We start from the raw sequence: 19,038 nt of genomic DNA on the forward strand, positions 1-19,038 counted from the left end.
GCAGGAGCATAGCTGCTGAAAGAAGCGCAATAGTTGGGAAGAGCCCAAAAGTTTCAGTAAAATTAAGCCTCTTTTCAAAGGCAGTTGCTTTACTGCTTTGAGATGGAGGACCTTCAGATGGAAGATCTGTGAAGATCTGTCTGATGTCCCAGTTACTTTTTTATAAATAATGCAAAAAGTCCTTCAGACTTTTTGCAGAGTACTACACATAGCAGAGTACTACACAGTTTACAAATTAACTTCAACTAAGTCAAAGTGAAAATACAGCTCTCCGCATGTCAGTTGCTTTGCAATTAATTAGGTTTACTTTATTGTCATGTACTGTGGCTCATCTTCTCAAAAAGAAGAGACTGGCAGCAAATACCTGTATTATTTTGCCACCTGGATAGAAGTCAAGTATTTGAATTAAGCTAAGGGAGTAAAGGGAGACCAAGTTACAAAAACTTAACTTCCCTATCATAGTGGAGAAGAGACAAACAGATAAGATACCTGCCACGAATTTTCCAAATTTCGTATAAACTAAATGCAGTCTATTTGCATTTAAGTGCCATGTGACTGTATGATGCATTTCGATCTGCACTTGGAAGTTTTCATGACATAAATCAGCCTGGCATGACTTATTGGTCTATTAAGAGTGGTGCAGCATGAAAAACAATAGATTGGGCTATATTTTATAGAAAGCGGTATTCAGTTTTGTGACTAGAAATTACATTGCTCAGATGGTTCAGATTGGTAAGTGAGAAAGAATTCTCTTTATTCTTCTTCATTCTGACTCTTGCAGGAAAAAATCTATATACAAAGAATGCTTTTATTTTTATTACATTCATGAGCATATCACCTTCACTTGAGACACTGAGGATTTATAAAATATCAGTAATGTGAATTGGTGTGTGACAGGAGAGATGAGATCATGCTTGGCACTATGGTGCCATCTTTCAGTTGCAGAAATCTCAAATTTTTATCAAAATGTATTATCTTGCCTGTCTGGTACCACTTACAGAAATTTTCAGAAGCTGGAAATGACACCAGTGGACATTAGGCTTTTTGGACTTGCTGAGTGAAAGAATAAGATATCATTATTTTTTAAAAAGCCAGCAAATTCTTCAGATTTAAATATAAATTATTATCATAGAATGAAATTCAGATTGCTTTGTATAGCGGTAAGAGATTAATATATGGAGCTGACTTGATATGATTTTTCATAGCCTATAAATGCCATTCTAAAAATCTTGAAGTTCTTAGCATGTCTACTTTGCCTAAAGTTCAGTCACTGAAGTGCAGGAAGGGATCAAGAGCCCCATTATTTTAATTTTTTTTAAACTTGCTGGCTTGGGAAAGTTTTAAGAAGTTTAATGCATAACTTTTATTTTTTAACTTTCAGTGTTTCTCAAGTTATGCTCAAATCAGTGGGAATTGTTTTCCTATTTCAGTGGCTTCTGAGTATCTCCATAAGTCTTTGAAGATTAGTGTATAAAAACAGTCTGTTGATGTGTTGCTGTCCCCAAGCTTTTCCTTTCCTTTTTGTAAAAGGAGTAATTGCTTACTTCTCCTTCAAGAGGAATGTGGAAATCAATACATTAATCTATTCACTTTTCCCTTTAATTTCTTTGCTCTGTTGCTGCCAGCCATTTTACAGCTTGGATATGATCTCAGTGTTACTCAACAGCCAAACTACTGTGTGCCCTATTCCTTGAATGTTAACATTGACAGTCAGAATAGTAATTTTTCTTTCTCTCTCCTTTTTCTCTCTGTTTAACAGTGTCCCAAATTGAGCAGAGTGTCTCCTCTCAGCCTTATTTATTCAAGGGTGAATAAACCAGGAATTTGTCAATTTGCTCACTATAGATGGAGCCTATGAGCCTATCCAGGCTCTTTACCCTTCTTATCATCTCCTTAGCTCTTCTCTTCAGCATGTGAATTCATGCCTTTTTGAAGGAGGTAACCAGATTACACTCATTATTTTGATGAAATCCCACTGTATCAGCAAGGGCTGTGCTTTTCCTTTTTGAAGATATTGCCAGCAAACTGTCCTGCCATCTCCCATGAGAAAAGGAATCAAGGCATTTTACATGTCTTTTTGTTGGTGTAATTTATTTTGTTTGGGAAACTCACAGAAGGTAAGAGTCGCACAATCCATCCCCTAATGGTATAGTTTACATAACCAAACAGGCTAAAGTGTTAAGATTTTAGAAGAGCACATCCTTTCTATGTGATCTGAGCAAAAGGCACATCCTGAATCTCAGGCACTTGAGGAAAAAGCAAAAAATTACGAAGCATTGTCTAAAGTAGAGAAAGTCCTGAAAATGGAAGTTATTGGGCAGAGAGAATCCATGCTCCCTTTCTTTATGTGCAACAAAACTAAATGAACTTTCTGGAGGAGGTTTTCCAGCAGCATCTGTAAAGTTCAGGGACTGCTTAAAAGAGATGATTGGACAATGTATAATAAAATACAGATTTAGGACTAAATGAGAACAGGCTGCAGTGTAATGGTGGGATGAAATTTAGACTGATACTTAAACTAAATATTTAAATGCACTGTGAAACAAGGAGGAGGAGGAGCCCAGGAAAAGTGCTGCTGCTGAAATCAGAGCACTGGAAAATGGGATGGGGGAGTGGAAAGTAAATGCCTTTCTTTTTGGCTATGTAGGTGGTAGACTTGGATTTTTTAAAATAATTCTCAGTATTTTGTTCTATTGACATTAGTCCTAGGGAAGAATGAAGAACAAATCTTTTTTTCCGCCATGCAGATTTATCCCACTTCATTCTTTTGGGTCATCCAAGGATAAAAGAGAGATTCTGTGTATCAAAATACATAGAACAGTTAGTGGGTTTTTATTTATTGATTCTCTAGACTTCTTTCACCTCTTGCAAAGAAAGAAAAAAATGCTTATGCTTCCATGCTTTAAGAGATTATCTGCTTCAATGTTTCAGAGCAACTGAAGGATAAAAATGTTGTTATATGTGAAATTCAGAACCTGAATTTAAATTGAAAATTAGAACAATTAGTATGAAAGAAGGTTTAGCATTCTCAAATTATCAAAGTGTGCTCTTTTCACAATGTTGTGTTTACTCATGGTTCATCTGAAACCAGCAACAAAACAAAACAAAACAAAAGGAGCTTATCGCTTTCCACGAGACAAGAGCAATGTGAAGGACACTTGCAGGAGAACTGGTCCTCTTGCTCCGATTCTTCTTCCCCAGTATTTCCTCTTGTTCAACCTGCCAAAAGTTCACTTCGGTTGTTCCCTGTGCTTCCACTTTCCTGTATTTGACCTGTGGTTGCAGGACACCTGAGAACTAATTTTGAAGCAGTGTCAGTGTTAAAGATGGTATCCAAGCTGTGGATTATCCGTGCTTCCCTAGGTTATGGGAAGTTCCTTTTCAGAAGATTCCAAACCAAGCACGTGCTTTTCTACCCCCAACCATGTCATTTTAAAATGATAACATGGGTTTAGTGATGGGCTTCATTAATCACTTGTTATCCCCACAACCTACCCGTTCTTCATTTCTGGGGCAGAGCTATTCACCTGAGGAAGACATTATGAGAGACAACACTATAAATGGAAAAACAAGATGACATAGTTAAAAAAGCCAAACCAGAACAAAAAACATCCACAAAATGAGATCTATGCATTTGTTTCAAAGATTACTGCACTCATACAGCCTAGGGAATGGCAGAAAAATAGAGGAAACTAATTTTCCAGATAACTCAGTTGTAACTCATGTGCTAAAAAGTTACTGCCTTCCCTGTGTGTGGACACACCATAAGATTGAGATGTCTTTTCACTTTAAAGAGAATTATTATCCTAAGTTTCCATTAGTTTGTCCCTGATAAGAAAGATTGGAATTAGTAATAGGCCTAAGCTGTCATTGTCTCAGTCTTCTGTAATGGTTCCTGTGTCAGAGGCTATACCCTTGATTTATCATTAGTCATAGCTAATAGTGCACTAATAACTTGGTGTCCTAACAACCACACATCACTTGCAGTACCCATTAAGAAGATCTGAACTTGTGAGGGAAGAACTGCTGAATCAACCCAGGTTTCTAGAGTTTGAGGCTGTACCTATCTTCTGTTTTCCTCTATTCACTCCATCACCAATAGTTGCCTTGCAAAAGATCTTTCAAAATTTCTAGGTTTTTTAATCTGCACTTCTTGGCAGTTCATGCTAAACATTGTTAACATGCATAAATAGGATCTTACAGTGTTATTTTATATTTGTGTCACAAAATTATCTAAAATTCCAGTATCTGCCAGACAAATTTAACCAAGGACACACAAAGGGAGCAGATCGTTATTTGATTTAAAGTGTTCTTGTACTGCCTTGAATTGTCATCTCTGCTGATATCAGGAACCAGCAAAGCAATCCTACATTTAAGTAGTTATATTCCATATATAGTGTCAAGGGTTACTTCCCTTTTCAAAATACATATTGCTTCACATGGGGCTCTGGGGGCTTCTCCTGTCCTCTCTGTAAGTATCTTAGAGGCAAGTCTTGATTTGTACTTGTAAGAGTGGAATTGAGTGTGAACTCTTAAACGATCCGTGTGTATCAAAGGCAGCTGAAGGGGCCCCATGAATATTGACACTGTGGTAAGGTTTTGAGAGGATCATTGAGACACCAGCTCCAAGTCTTGGAGTGCTTTGCAAAAGAAGACTGTGGTGTTGATGGCGTTTCAAAAGTCCAAAAGCAGTACAGGGAAGGCAACATTATCTTGTCACCCACCTGACTCTCTTAGCTCCAGACAGAGCTACTGAGTATTGTACCAGGCATAACATTGATTGTTCACATGAAATTAATTGATTGCTGCAGATGTGCAATGCTGAAAAAGACTGTAGGTGGGAATCTTAGGTTGGTCTGCTGTCTCTTCCCTGCTGGAAGCAGAACTGAGTATTACAGAATCTTGCTACTTTACCAACCAACGTGTTTCTACTTTGTTCCTAAAAGCCTTTTCCCCAGCCATTATCCGACTTTCGCTTAGAATATTTACAAGTCAGCATCTTCCTCCTTGCGCCTTTTGGACTAGTCACAGAAATATATTGATGGATAATAAACAATTCCAGTGTAAAATGAAGCCCTCATCTTTATCACTTTAGCTTGCCTAAGTAATCTTCATGATGAATTTCATATGCAGTTCACTATCAACTGAAATTAGTTGTAATTAAAGGTTGTCAAATCTGTAATTTAAGCCCTTGAAATTTGTTGCTGTCACTCATTTTCTGTAATACATTTTTTTCCAATGGATTTGATCCAAAGACCACATAAGCCAATAGGAGAATTTCTACTAGCTTCAGTGAGGTTTGAATAAAGTCTCATATTCCATGGTAGAATGATAGAATCATTTAGGTTTGAAAAGATGTTTAAGATCACCCACTCATCTTTTAATTACTTCCAGGGACAGTGATTCCACCGCTTCCCTGGGCAACCTGCTCCAGTGCTTGTCAATTTTTTTGGTGAAGAAATTGTTCTTAAAATCCAAACTAAACCTCTAGCATGACTTGAGGCCATTTCCTCTTGTCCTGTCATTTGTTACCTGGGAGAAGAAACCACCCCCCACCTGGCCACACCCTCCTGTCAGGGAGTTGTAGACAACAACAAGATCTCCTCCAAGCCTTCTTTTCTCCAGGCTGAACTACCCCAGCTCCCTCAGCTGCTCCTCACCGGACTTCTTCTCCAAACCCTTCCCCAGCTCCACTGCCCTTCTCTGGACACACTCCAGCCCTTCAATGTCCTTCTTGCAGTGAGGAGCCCAAAACTGAACACAGGATCTGAGCTGTGGCCTCACCAGTGCCCAGCACAGGGGGACAATCCCTGCCCTGGTCCTGCTGCCACACTATTGCTGACACAGGCCAGGTGCCATTGGCTTTCTTGGCCACCTGGGCACTGCTGGCTCATGTTCAGCCACTGCTGACCAGCACCGCAAAGTCCTTTCTTGCTGAGCAGCTTTCCAGCCACTCTTCCCTAAGCCTGTAGCACTGCCTAGGGTTGTTATTACTCAAAAACAGGACCCAGCACTTGGCCTTGTTGAACCTCCCACAATTTACCTTAGTCCATTGACTTTGTTGCAGTAGAAGTACTAGAGAACAACTTGCTACAATATCTACTTTTAATTAAAATCAGCAATATAATGTATGAACCCCAGGGCACCTGGTCTGGGGAAGGTACTGTGAGCAAGTTATGATAATAAAATTCCCATAGGATCATTGAATTCAATGTCAACAAGAAATCACAAGATCAGCTGAGAAAACTGTGTCACAGGGAAAAAATGTTGCTAGTACTTGTTATGGGATCAATGCACTTTTTTGCTATGAATTCACATTTTTATGTATTAAATTGCTCCCCCCTTTCTGAGTCTTCCGCCACATTTCTTATCAGATGACCAGAGTTCACCTACAAGGGGTGAACTCCCTGTTTCAGTCAAGCTTTTCTACATCAGCAGCTTTATCAGCTCCTGTAGACTCATTGTAACCTTTAGTGTTCAGCAGCAGTACTAGGAAGAAATACATGAAATCCATCCTGTAAGATTAGAGATTCTTCTAACTATTAAGATTGGAGTAGAGTTGAGAAATCCCTTTTAAATAATATGCAGGTTTTTGTTTTTGTTTTCTAAAGCTCTTTGACACTGGGGCAGGGACTACCTTCATATACATTTATTAACAGCATAAAAGATCGATTCAGTCATGCATAAACCAGCAACATCCTAAAAGAGTGCAACAGAATGTACCCTTCCCGTTTTGAACAACATAACTAATGCTCACTGCTGCTCATGCTTTTCTATCTCCATTTTAATTCCTGCAGTGGAATACTGTTCTGTGCTGAGAAAACAGTTCTGAACATGATGTGATTAACCTTAGGGTCCCCCCATCCCCTCATCTCCAAACCCCCTCGTATATGGCCTGTGCTTTCTATTCATGTTCAACCATCTGATTTCCATATCATCTATTAGCATAACAGAGCTTTAGTGTGACATTGATTGAAGCCAGCGCTTGCTGAATGCAATATCAAAGCATAATTTGCCAGAAATCAAATCTAATTTACTGTATACTATTTCTAAAAGAAAAAAAATTAAGAAGTTTCAATAGAAGTATATTAGGTCTGTAATCTTAATTGTTCTTTTTTTTTTTCCATATTTTTGGTTAGTCTGCTGCAATCCAAGCAATGTATTTCATTTTAGAGCCACTGTCTTTGACTTTCAGATGTCAATTAAGCAAGAGTTTTTCCATTCTGCTTCTTTCTATTCAGTTAATGTTACATCTGAAATACTAAAAAGTAATAGTCTGATAGGCACAACACTCAGTTTGCTGCTTCATAACAGTTTTTTCAACAGATTCTTCTAAGAATCTTAATGTTTAGCTTGAATTAAGCATTAAAATACCACAAAACCTTAACAGCTGAAGCATATCAAGCCTGCTGTACCTTTTCAGAATGTTTTAGAAATTCACCAACTTTCCCAGCAGCAATAATGGCTTGAATAAATTTTTCCCAGTGTTCCACTGGAGTTGCGCTTTGAGCAAGTCATGATCTCACTTAACCCTTCTGCAAAATGGAAGTAATAATATTTATCTGTCTTTATAAATAGCTTCTATATGTGAACATAATGGCCTCTCTTTTTAGGAAAATTGAATAACCCAAGTGCTTATTCTGTCAAAGAAGCCTTGCTGTCTCTGAGCAGGGTCACACTGCATTCTCTGGGGATAATGACAGTCTTAGTGTTTGGGTAGTTACACTTGACCAAGAATTACTCCTGCAATTATTGACTGTTGCTTTCAGTTTTCAAATTCAACTAGAAATTGACAGATAAAACTGTAAAGGTGAAAACATTGTTTAAAGGCTGTAAATAATGGTATTTTTTTCAGAGGCTGTCTATAAACAGAGCTACAGCTGAATATGACAACAAACTATAACAAAATGAGGGTTTCCTTCATTACAGAACCCCATCTTTGAGTAAATTTTAAAAAATGCATTTGAAGTTTCATTTTTCAAAAATTATGTTTCTCATGTTCCTTAAAATTACAGTATTAAATAGTTGGCTGAAGAAATTGGTTTTACACTAGATTTAATGTGAGTAAAAGCTCTGATTCATTAATTTTTATAGTGAATTTCTAGTAATTATGGCTGCAGAGCAAAGCTAGAAGAGATACTGTTGAATAACTCTACATCATTGTTTGCTGGAGTCTTTGGAAAGGTTGACCTAGTAACTATGAGGCCAAAGATCTGCTCATCCAGGATGTCAAACAGTGGAGAGGACTTGGTGTGTGACAGGAAGAGAGAGTAGAGCAACAGGGTCAGTCTATGTCTGAGCTACAGATTTATTTTAGTACAGATTTATTTTTGGTTTGTTTGTGGGGGAAAAAATATAAAAAAAAAAAGAAAAAGAAAAAAATGAACCTTTTTCTGGTCTTAAGGAAGTGAGAGATGTTAAAAGTTAGGGATAGGTCAGAAACTGGAAACTAGGTAGAAACCACGGTATATATCTCTCATTGTTCCTTGACTAGCAGATTACCTTAATTTGATCCCAGGAAAGTCTGCTACAGCAACAAATGCAGTTGTGTTATATCTGTTTAGAGCTCTGAATTATTGATTTACAGTACAGCCCTGTGTGTGAGAGTGTTTCAGATGAACTTTTAAACTTGGCTGCCTTGCATTTACTCGGTTACATGATTTGAAGGACAGGCTCATGGAAATGCCATGCCCTTCTTGCTCCTGTTGAGCTTTCTGAGAGCTCTGTCTGTGTAATTCACTCCCAGTGAACCAAGCAAGCCTACAAAGTGAATTTAGGCATCCATCGTGCTTGGGTTTGATCTGTGGGATGGTCTCCTGACACTAGGTTTTTAGTCACCATAGGAATATTGTGGTCTTGAGGCCACCCATAACCCTGCATAGGCAGAGGAGTTAGGCATTCATAGCCCCTGTCAAATGCAGGTATAACACCTGAAGAGATTAGGAGTTTTCTTCTCTCTGCTGTGCATGAGGTCACTGTTGATTCTATATTACTATCCTGAGCAATGAGCTTCTCTACCTGAGCAGCAAACCCTGGGTTAATTTAGTGACTGTTTTCAAGTGGGTTGTCACAGCTGTAAAGATACCTTAGTGTAAGGAGTGTCTATAGGAAGGGAGTTTCTGCTTCACAGCTTACAGGTCTTTCCTCTTTCTCTTCCTGTATGACTGAACAATCACATGCACTGATTACCACAGTGCCATTTCCTCACACCTGTAGGGGTTGCACGCAGATGTGCTGGGTAAAACAAGGTGAGGGAAACCCAAGGCACTCGCTGCAGCTCAGCACTTGAGGAGTGGGATAGCAGGGGGTCAGTTCCTAGATTATGTATAGCTGCACCTCCTAGATACCTCAGAAGATGTGGCTATAAAGAAGAAGCAACAGGGCACCTCACCCTTAGTCCTCCCTGTTCATAAGATTTACACCTGCTGAGGTGGAGGAAGAGATGGACACATCTCTCCAGACAGGCCCAAACTTCTGTGCAGGAATGTGAAACAGAAGAAAATACCCTCTACCTTCTAGATTGATTGTGATTCACGTTTATTAAGTGCTTTACAGTTTTTGTTTTAAGAGTAGCAGCACTACTCAACTGATGCTCTTTAGACTCCTACTGATCTCTAAAGCCTTGGGAAGTACCTCATGAGATAACTGCAAAGTGTGTTTCAAGAAAATCAGGTCTGCTCACGTTTCTATGCAGTTGGCAGATTTGTGTCTGTGCTGTCAGCAGGTGTAATCGGAAGCTGGGTCTTGATTGCTCTTCGTGCCTAATTAAATAGTTTGTAATTATAATGCTGAAAATACGGTTTTCTAAAACACTTAAATTCTGTTTACCTAAAAGCTTAGTGTTCCTAAACCATCCCTCTGCACAACTGCAAAACCAATAGCTGAATAGAAGAAAATGAGGGTGGGGTGAGGGGTTTAGGGGTTTTTAAAATTTTTTTCCCTTCCTTCACCCTGCCCCAAAAGTTAGCTAGTCCTTTGATAAGAATATTTGGAGATACTGCATACATTTTGAAGAAATGCAAATGAAATAAATCCAGTTTCAGTGAGTTCCAGTGATAAACCCAGACCAGAGAGTTTTCATGTCACACACAGAAAAGTCATGTTTTAGTGCTACATCATGCTCAACATAGTTACTGATTTTGAGGTTTTTTATCTCAAATCCTTCTTCCCCACTCTCTTTCTACTCATAAACATCTTTCCTCTACCTTCACATTCCTACGAAGCATTGACTCTATTCTCTATCATTACCCCCCAGGCAAGTCAAACTACTCCCCTTCCTTAGAAATTCTTCACTTCTGACTGCATTCTGGTCCCCTGTGACTGAACACTTAATGCCAGCTACTTCAAAATATATCAGTCCTTCTTCTTTCTTGTTTTGACTCCAGTCTCCTTTTTTCTTTTCCTTGTGTCTTCCTTATCTCCTGAAACGCCTATTCCTTCTCACTCACCACTCACCTCTGCACACTAACTCTTCAGCTTTTGCTTTTCTCTAGTCTTTAAACTAGCTGAAACCTGGATTTTCCAAGTTTGCATTCTTTTAGCAACCATTCTTTTTACAATTCCCCACACCTTTCTTCACCACACTGCTTCTGAGAGGAGGGAGCTCTTGAACTTCTGTTCTTTTGCTGTCATCCAGACCATCCTCCCCTTACTCAGTCATTTTTAAAAGTCCAGAGGAGCAGATTGAGAGAGGCAGTCTGCTTATCCTAATTCATACCTTGCAATAACCATACCTCCAGCAAGCTCTGTGAAGTGTGGGAGGATATGAGGGTGCTGATACCTTTCCATAGCAAAGGTAAAATACATCCTAGAGAAGTTTGTCTCTAATCCGGGACAATAAGTCAGCAATATATAGTCAGTGTTTATATTGCTGCTCTTTTACATTTATTGTCATCAGAGTTGACTCTAGCATGTATGGTTGTAATGTTTCTTTGCTTTTTTAATTTTTTTTTTAATAACTGGGGATGTCACATGCATATATTGCTGCTCTCTGTCGCTGTTGTTGTTTCTGTTTATATATTAATTCTGTCTATACTAATGAATGTTTCTGGTGTCATGTCTTCTGACATAAAACAAATCTCCATAATGTTGTCTCTTTCCTTCAATATTCCCTATCTCTCCCTTGCAAAATATCCTAAACTTACACCATGGTTTTTCTTACCTTGTAGCTCCCCCACAGTTTGTGGTGAGACCACGAGACCAGATTGTAGCCCAGGGTCGAACTGTGACTTTTCCTTGTGAAACTAAAGGAAATCCCCAGCCAGCTGTTTTCTGGCAAAAAGAAGGAAGTCAGGTAAGTTGCAAGCACCCTATAGGTCTTTCAAGTCTTTCTAAATAGTTATATTGTTAAATTTTAAGAAAAATTATTTGCATTACCTTTCACAGATTTTTCTAATCTTTCACAGAAATTTGTCTTTTTAAACTATGACTATTCTCTACAGATATTTGTGTTGCCTTTTTTTTTTTTTTTTTTTAATTGTGAAAAACACAAATGCCATTTAAATTGTTGAAACTTATGCCAGGTGCTATGTATATGTGTAGAAAGCAACAGTATATATCTTACAGGCTTTTTGTTCTGAAGCCCCCAACAAGCAGGTGGGTGAGACAGACACAGTAGATAAAAAAAGGCATGACTCAATTTTGAACTAATCAGAGCCAGTAATTACAGTTCACAACCTGTCTAGACATGATCAAGCAGATATGTATCCAGCAAGCTGATTTGCATTGGGTATTCTCATAGAGCATACAGATACAGGTTTTGAACACACAGATGCTTTCTTTCAGTGAAATTGTCTCAAGAAATTTCAGGATCTGGTTTTGGAAATATTTCCCTGATCATCTTTGAAGGCAAAATCGGTGAGGTAGCAATTGGCGTTGCCATCAGCTGATACAAACTTCCATAGTTTGGTATCTGAATACGATGCCCCAACACCTCTCTACTGGAGGCATTGTGTGTACCAGCTCAGGTAAAACGTGAAATAAGAGCTGAACCACAGATCTCCTGCTGTGCCCCACCTGCTTCTGCTTCACCCTCTCAGGAGATCAGAAAAATGGTCCAGAATGACAGGATCGGGTTGACAGCATTTTGTGCCTTGCTGTCTTGGTGGCTTACAAAGACACAACATGATTACTCCATGAGTGTGAGCTTGTCTGAGTGTAAGGTTAATCTTCAGTGTGTATCTCTCATGTAATATTTAGAGATATTTAGACCTAGCCTCCAAAGATCACATCCTGGAAAAGCACAGTATTGTGAGTCTCACTAAGGTGGCAGTTTTTCCAAGGGGAAAGTAGAATAGCACATTGAAATTAAAGTAGGAAGTACTGATGTGCTAGCAAACATTCAAACCCTTTCCTTGTCGAGCATTTTAATAACATGGTAATGTTTATGTAAAGTGAGCTTATAGTGTCACACTTGAATCTAATAAAGTGGACATCCATCACGCTGTAATAAAGAGAAGAGCTTCTAATTAAAGTAGGACATCATTTTCAGGATTAAAGTCATTTAGCGTAATTGAAAAGTGTTAATACACTATTTTATCCTCTTCCATTGGTATCACTTAAAGGGTAAAAACATTTTAAGGTGAAAATGCATCTTGTGTCTTTAATTGAATGTTATTACCTACTGATTGTACCATGTTGAAGCTGCTTAATTACAAACCTGGAAAATTAATTACCATATTGAGAACCAGATCCCTGAGGGTTAGAATAGTCTTTTTTGGCAAATAAATGCAACATAAAAATTGATACTTGCATGGTTTATAATCAAACCTTGAAAAATGGCTCAGTGTGATTTACAACATCTTCATGTTAATCTTAATTGATCATCAGTGAGGTAACACAGGTTGGGGTTGCCATCTCAATGTATAACTTGACAGATTTTGCAGTGAGATGCCACAGAGTGAGTTTCCACATAGTGAATATCATCATACCAATGCAGGCTGGTATTTTTGCCAAATTACATTACTTTTCCCCTTTGCATCCCAGCTATAAATGGTTGCTTGTCTCTACAATGCTTGTTTCTGCTTTTAGGGCAACTGTTTGCAGACCACTTTCAGTGTTCAAAGTAATGTAATACAGTCATGTTAATCCCACTCCAGTAACTGTAGAGCATTTTTGTTGTGAATCCATTTCTGGATCCTGTGTTTTTGTGCACAACCAGCTGGAAGGGAGGGTAGCTGTTCTCTCCTGAGTAATTTTTTGTGCCAGCTTGTGTATAAACAGCTGGTCCTTTGTGCTTGGTGGCTTTTTCCCCAGAGCCCAACAGCCGCCCGCCGATGTCATGCATGAGGGCAGGGAGTGTGTAACCTTTAGACCCTGTGGATTAAATTCTTCCTTGAGTTAAATTCTTTATCAGGGATGGCTCTGGTCCCTCTCTTTGCAACCCAGCATGCCACCATTGTGCTCAGATGAGCCACCAGACAGCTAATTAAAACCAGTGACATTGTGAAAAGCATTTAGAAAGGGGTTATACTGTAATTTAGGAAAAGTTATAGTTCACAGTTATCTGGTCTTTGAAGGGAGGAGTCAGGAGACTAGTGAACTCCTCCTGATGTGTGGAATATTCACTGGGACATGGTACCTTTCCAGAAAAGAGAAGCCCATGCTGAGGATAAAAAGAAGGGTTGATTCCCCTTTCTCATGCAGTAATAAAGAGGCTTCTGGACTATTTTTCTCTTAAGAATTAGGAGCTTGATCCTTGCACTCTCTTTTACATTGTGCTTCTTTTTACACTTTACTTAATGAGTGATAAATGAAGTCAAGATCAGCCATGTCAAATTTCTCTTCTTTCTCATAATATTTTGTGATGTCTTCATAATACCCTCATCCAGTAGGTATCTCTGCCAGGCAGAAGTTATTCTGAAGGTTTCAAGGCAGTTCAGAAAACAGGGCCATTATTTGAGACCCACTTAGTCCCATAGCCTAAAAGTGTTTCACAATTTTAACACTTTTTTTCTCTGTTGGATCTGACATGTTTACTGGGTGCATATTAATTTTTGAGGGAAAATTCGCTATTATAAATTTCTCGAACATTGCCATTGAAAGGGGTTAATAGAAAAAGCCTAGTGTGACAAGTAACCCAGCCGGTTAATACAATTATGAGGATACTTGGAATGTTGGATCTTATTTAAAGCATATCTCTTTCCTTTTGCTGCCAAAGCCATAGAGATAAAGGTGTGAGTTTCACTTAGGAGTAGAATTTGTTTCTGATTTGAATTCTTACTTGTTTCTTAAGCAGTTTGTTGCTTATAAGTTCCAAATAATTTTTGTAAACCATCAGGGTCTGCTTCAGAAGAAATAGATCTGCAGAAAATTCATTTAATACCCTACTCTACACTTTTAGATTCTATTTTTAGTTGATACAGACAAATTTAAAAGTTAGTAGGGAGTCATCATGAGAAAGCACAGCAGAGACAGAGCTGCAGTAATGACTGAAAACTTATCATAGCATGGTAGCAGTGTTTTTGGATATTCCTGATGCAAACAACTGTATTTTTCATAGAGGCATGTTGAGTTGATCTAAAAGCCAGACCCTATTTTACTGGAATTACTGTTGTTTAATTATTGTTTAAGCTGTTGTACTTTGTGTCTCATTGAGCAATACTGCTCACCTTTCTCTTCACATTGCCTTCCTTTTCCTGTTCTTATTTATTCACAAGAGCTGTGCCAGAGGGTATAGCTTTTTCCTTGAAAACACAGCTCTTACCACTTAAACCTTTTCGGGTTTGTAGTATTGATTCATTCAGTCCTTCATCATATGCAATGACTACTAGAGCTATTCCAGTTATTATTATTGACGTCTCTTCTTTCTCCCATCCAGCCCAAAGGCAAAAACTAATCTCCCTATTTTGTGCTAACTGATATCTTATCCTACATGAAATTATTTTTTTCTCTCTGATGATTTCCACATCAGATTAATACCCTTTCTCTTCACCCTCAAGGCTCTATGCTGCATTTCTCCTTTGGTATATCACAGTTTTAATTTCCTTTTACTTCTCCTTTAAGCTCTCATGCTCTGCCAGCTTCTCCTACTTTATGACCTGCTGGTATCTTCCTCCCAGCTTTACTTTTGTGCCATGCTCTTACTTTCTCCTTTTCCCAGAACATGTTCACAGCCAAACAATATTGCTGTGCTCCCTCAAGTCTCAGGGATTCAATTCTTTCTGCTAGTTTTCTAGTGTTTACCGTAGTGTTATATCCTTCTGGTTTGATAGCCAAGTCAGTATATTATTACAATTACGTTCAGAATGAAGACGAATATGTCACAAATATAAATCACTCAAATGTGATTGTTGGAAAATGTCTCCTCGCCTACACCCCAGTCAGAACACAGCACTGTGTGCTGTCAAAAGGCTGTTTCTAATTTAAACTGTGAGTTGCCCAAGGCAGGGAAAGCAGCTCTATGTGTTCATAAAGTCAGAACCACACTTTTTCTCCTCGATTATTTATAGTACTTTTAAGGAAAAATCACTGTCTCAATAGCTGCAGGAGAAGTGGTGCTTTTGTGTTTTGAACTGATGTGAGATGAATTGTCTTTGCAGAATCTACTCTTCCCCAACCAGCCTCTGCAGCCCAACAGCAGATATTCCGTGTCACCAACCGGGGACCTCACCATTACCAACATCCAGAGGTCTGATGCAGGCTACTACATTTGTCAAGCGCTGACGGTTGCTGGGAGCATTTTAGCAAAGGCTCAGCTGGAGGTTACTGATGGTGAGCTGTTGGAAATTCCTATTGTTTTTTCCTGTCAAGAGTACTTCAAAGGCAGTGTAAATAAAGGTGTATGAGATCACATAAATCATACAAGTAAATGGACAATTTTCTGTAGAAAATAAAGTGAGGAAAGATCTCTGTCTGTGGAGTGAAAAAGGCATCAAAGCGTAGTTTGCCTTTTGCTTGCTTTCTGGAGGTTTGTTAACTGCAAACAAGGGACAAACCAGCTCGGAATAGGTTTGGTGAGAAATGAAGCAGCTTGCTTTGCTAGAGCTAAGATAGGACTGCAAAATAAAAAAAAAACCCCAAAACCAAACAAACAAACAAAAGGTTTGTGATTAAAGCAGTGAACTGGGGAAAAAAGTGTCTCTCAATTCCCACCTTCCCACCAGTCTTTAGTCCTAGCTTGGACAAGTTAGGGGATGTGTCCTTAGCTCAATTAAATCAACACAGTTGCTTTGAAGCTGGTAGAGTATGCTGGTTTAGAATGCCTATAACATGTACCCCTTAGGTCCCTCTATGAATAAGGAATCTACCTCAGACCTGTGTGCTAAGAATGCCTCAGTATGGATGTTTGTGGAAAAAGTAATGAAAATCCATAGGTAGAGAAGAGTTTTCAGGAAAGGAAAAGGACTACATGGTCTGTCTTGATGCTTTTCATTTCAAATTTTTGGGTTTGAAATTTATCCTGCCTTGAGATTTCCTGTCTACAAGCATGAATCCTTTTCATATGTCAGGAATCCTGTTGATATGCCTCTTCATCCTGCTGTGTATAGGAGGCAGTTTGCATTCTTTAATGTTAGTGAAGAAAACAACAGAATTCCTCTTATACTGAGAGATTGTGGCATTCCCCAGCATCATTATTCCTTATCTTAACTGACACATTAAATATCTCCTGACAGACTTTGATGAATTTTTGCCATTAAAACTGTTGTTATATGCAGAGGTCTACTTTTACTGTTCCCTTAGAGACCTGCCTGCACCATGAAAGTTTGAAAAGATGTCTAATTTTGAATAATCTGCCTTTTCACAAGAGCATATTCATCACAAGTGACAGGTAGAGAGGTTCAGGCTCGTGTTATAGAGGTTTGAGCATTAATTTGATGCCTTTTCTTTGTTTTCCAAAAGCTGCCTATATTTTTATGACAAGGGGAAATAATTTCTGCCTTATGCTTGCATCTCTTCAAGCACATTGCTTTTCTGTAGTTTCTGGAGACTAAAGACTTGGCTTTGCTCTACAATCTCTTTAAGTCCTTTCTCTCATGGTCTATGACAAAATAATGCATTTTCATTCAATTCAAATTTAAATGTAGATTAAAAGGTCATTGAAAAGGAATGGAAAGGCAATATTTTTTAATATCTGTCCTTACTGCTGCCTGATTCAGGGCCATGACTGTGATTGGAATAAATAGAACACACAAACATTGGCTGGGAGGACATTGAGCTGTTAATGGTCACACCTGCTGATGCTGCACAGATTTACAGCAACAGGCACCGAGTGGATCAAATCAGGTTCAAGGATGCTAGTGATGAGAAATTCTTCCTTTTGACAGCCGAGGGCTTTGGTCCCTCTTTATCTATTTCTTGTGTGGGGAGAAAAATAAATCCTAATTGATCTCTTTGGAATTTCCATTAGTTTGTTTAACAAGCCAAGGGGAAGTGTCCCTGTTGAAATGCAAGCTCATCTCCAGTTAATTCTGATTAAAGGCAGTGTTTTTCCACATTGCTCGAGAAAGCATTAGCTGGTGGCTCTGCTGCTCAAAGGGTGCAAAGCCTGCCTTCCTCAAATGCTTTCCAGAACCCACTGACAGCATGATCATTATGAAATAATACAAGATTGCTTTATAGAAATACCATTTCATCCCCGAGTCAAAGGGCGGGTGAGGTCAGAAGAAAAGTGCCAAAACAACATCATGGAGCTGAGATTATGTGAATAAATGTACCATTAGATCACAGATATTTTTTTAATTGCTTTTAGTTGGGAAGTTAACCATAAATGTCGAAATAATCTGTTTTGGTTGATGCTGAGCAGAAGTTGTGGGAGCTAATGACTTTTATCAGTAGGGAAATCTAATTTAATGGTTTAAAGAATACAATAAAAGACAAACACTGTGCATGCTAGCTATATGCTTAAGCATTAGAGTTCTAGTTTTTGGCTGGTGATTTCAGTTTTACTTCCTAGCCCAGAATTTTTCTGTTTGGTTAATGATTTAATAATAGTGGCGAGCCATCTTTTTCATTTTGAACACATTTTTGTTTGATCCAGAGTAATTTAGATCCAATTGAAGTTCCAATACAGAATGAAAACATGTCATGTGCAGAAAAACAAGTGCTTAATTATACCATATATAGCAGTGTTTCAGTTGTTACATTTTTGCACTTACAAGTCTTTACTGGAAATATTTTTAACTCAAGTGTTCACATGAGAAGAGATTACTAGCTGTGATGAAATGTGCTGAGTTGAGTGATAATTTTGCTGATTATGGACTGTGCTAAGAGCCTTCAGTATATTTGAAATTCAAATCTTGTATTTTCTTGAAAGGCTATCATGTAATTCACTGCCTAACGCACATCTGGAAAAGCAAAATAATTTTAAAAATTGAACAATCTTAGCAATCCTTTCAAACCCAAGAAATGAATATGCAGCTCACAACCTTAAAATGACAGATCATGCAAATAAACCAAGTGCTTCCATCGCTGTCTGTGCTCAACATAAAAAAAGTACTTTATAATTAGTATTGTGTTCATATTTGTCAATCATGTACAGAATATTTTGGAGAAGATCTCTATTTCTCCTTAATAATTATTAAAATTATTAATAAAAGTTTGGAAGAAATTAGGGTCATTCACACTCTACTTGTCTGCAGGTCTGACCACCATGAGTCTTAGCCCTCATCCAATGTATATTACATGTTTTATTGCAAGTGTAACAATTTTAAACTGGGGAAATTCAGAATGACTTGACAACTTGACAGCTTCCTGTGGCTCTTCTGCCAAAAAAAAGGCAGACAAGGTATTGGTCTCTGCTTTTCCACCTTTCAGAGAGCACCCTGCCCTATCATGAGTGTTCATCATGTGCATTTCCTTACTTGTGTCGGATTTTACCCGTTAATTCACTGGGAAATTATTTTTGAAATTTTGGTCTTGGAAGTGCCAAAGACTTCATTTTATCTTTCTCTTATTTTAACTTCCATTGTAATTTGGCCACATTTCCCCCAAATTTCTGTTGATCGAAATCACATTTTTAGTGAATAGACTATTCACGAGCAAAGATAATTTGTTCTTTTCCTATAATCTGCTCCAAAATTAAGATGCATATTAACACAA

At 38.3% G+C, this 19,038-nt stretch overlaps 1 protein-coding gene across 1 annotated transcript in view; it reads left to right on the top strand.

Annotated features, from left to right (window-relative positions):
- The window catches only part of ROBO2 (roundabout guidance receptor 2), a 1,017,279-nt gene that overhangs the window by 901,688 nt on the left and 96,553 nt on the right, over window positions 1-19,038 (top strand). The window contains exons 9-10 of the mRNA XM_085050027.1: window positions 11,169-11,293; window positions 15,540-15,711. Coding sequence (XP_084906153.1) covers window positions 11,169-11,293; window positions 15,540-15,711 — 297 coding nt within the window. The remainder of the gene's footprint in view (window positions 1-11,168; window positions 11,294-15,539; window positions 15,712-19,038) is intronic.

This window comes from Lichenostomus cassidix, chromosome 1 (assembly GCF_008360975.1).
Source record: "Lichenostomus cassidix isolate B80296 chromosome 1, HeHo_3.0, whole genome shotgun sequence".
NCBI lineage: Eukaryota > Metazoa > Chordata > Aves > Passeriformes > Meliphagidae > Lichenostomus > Lichenostomus cassidix.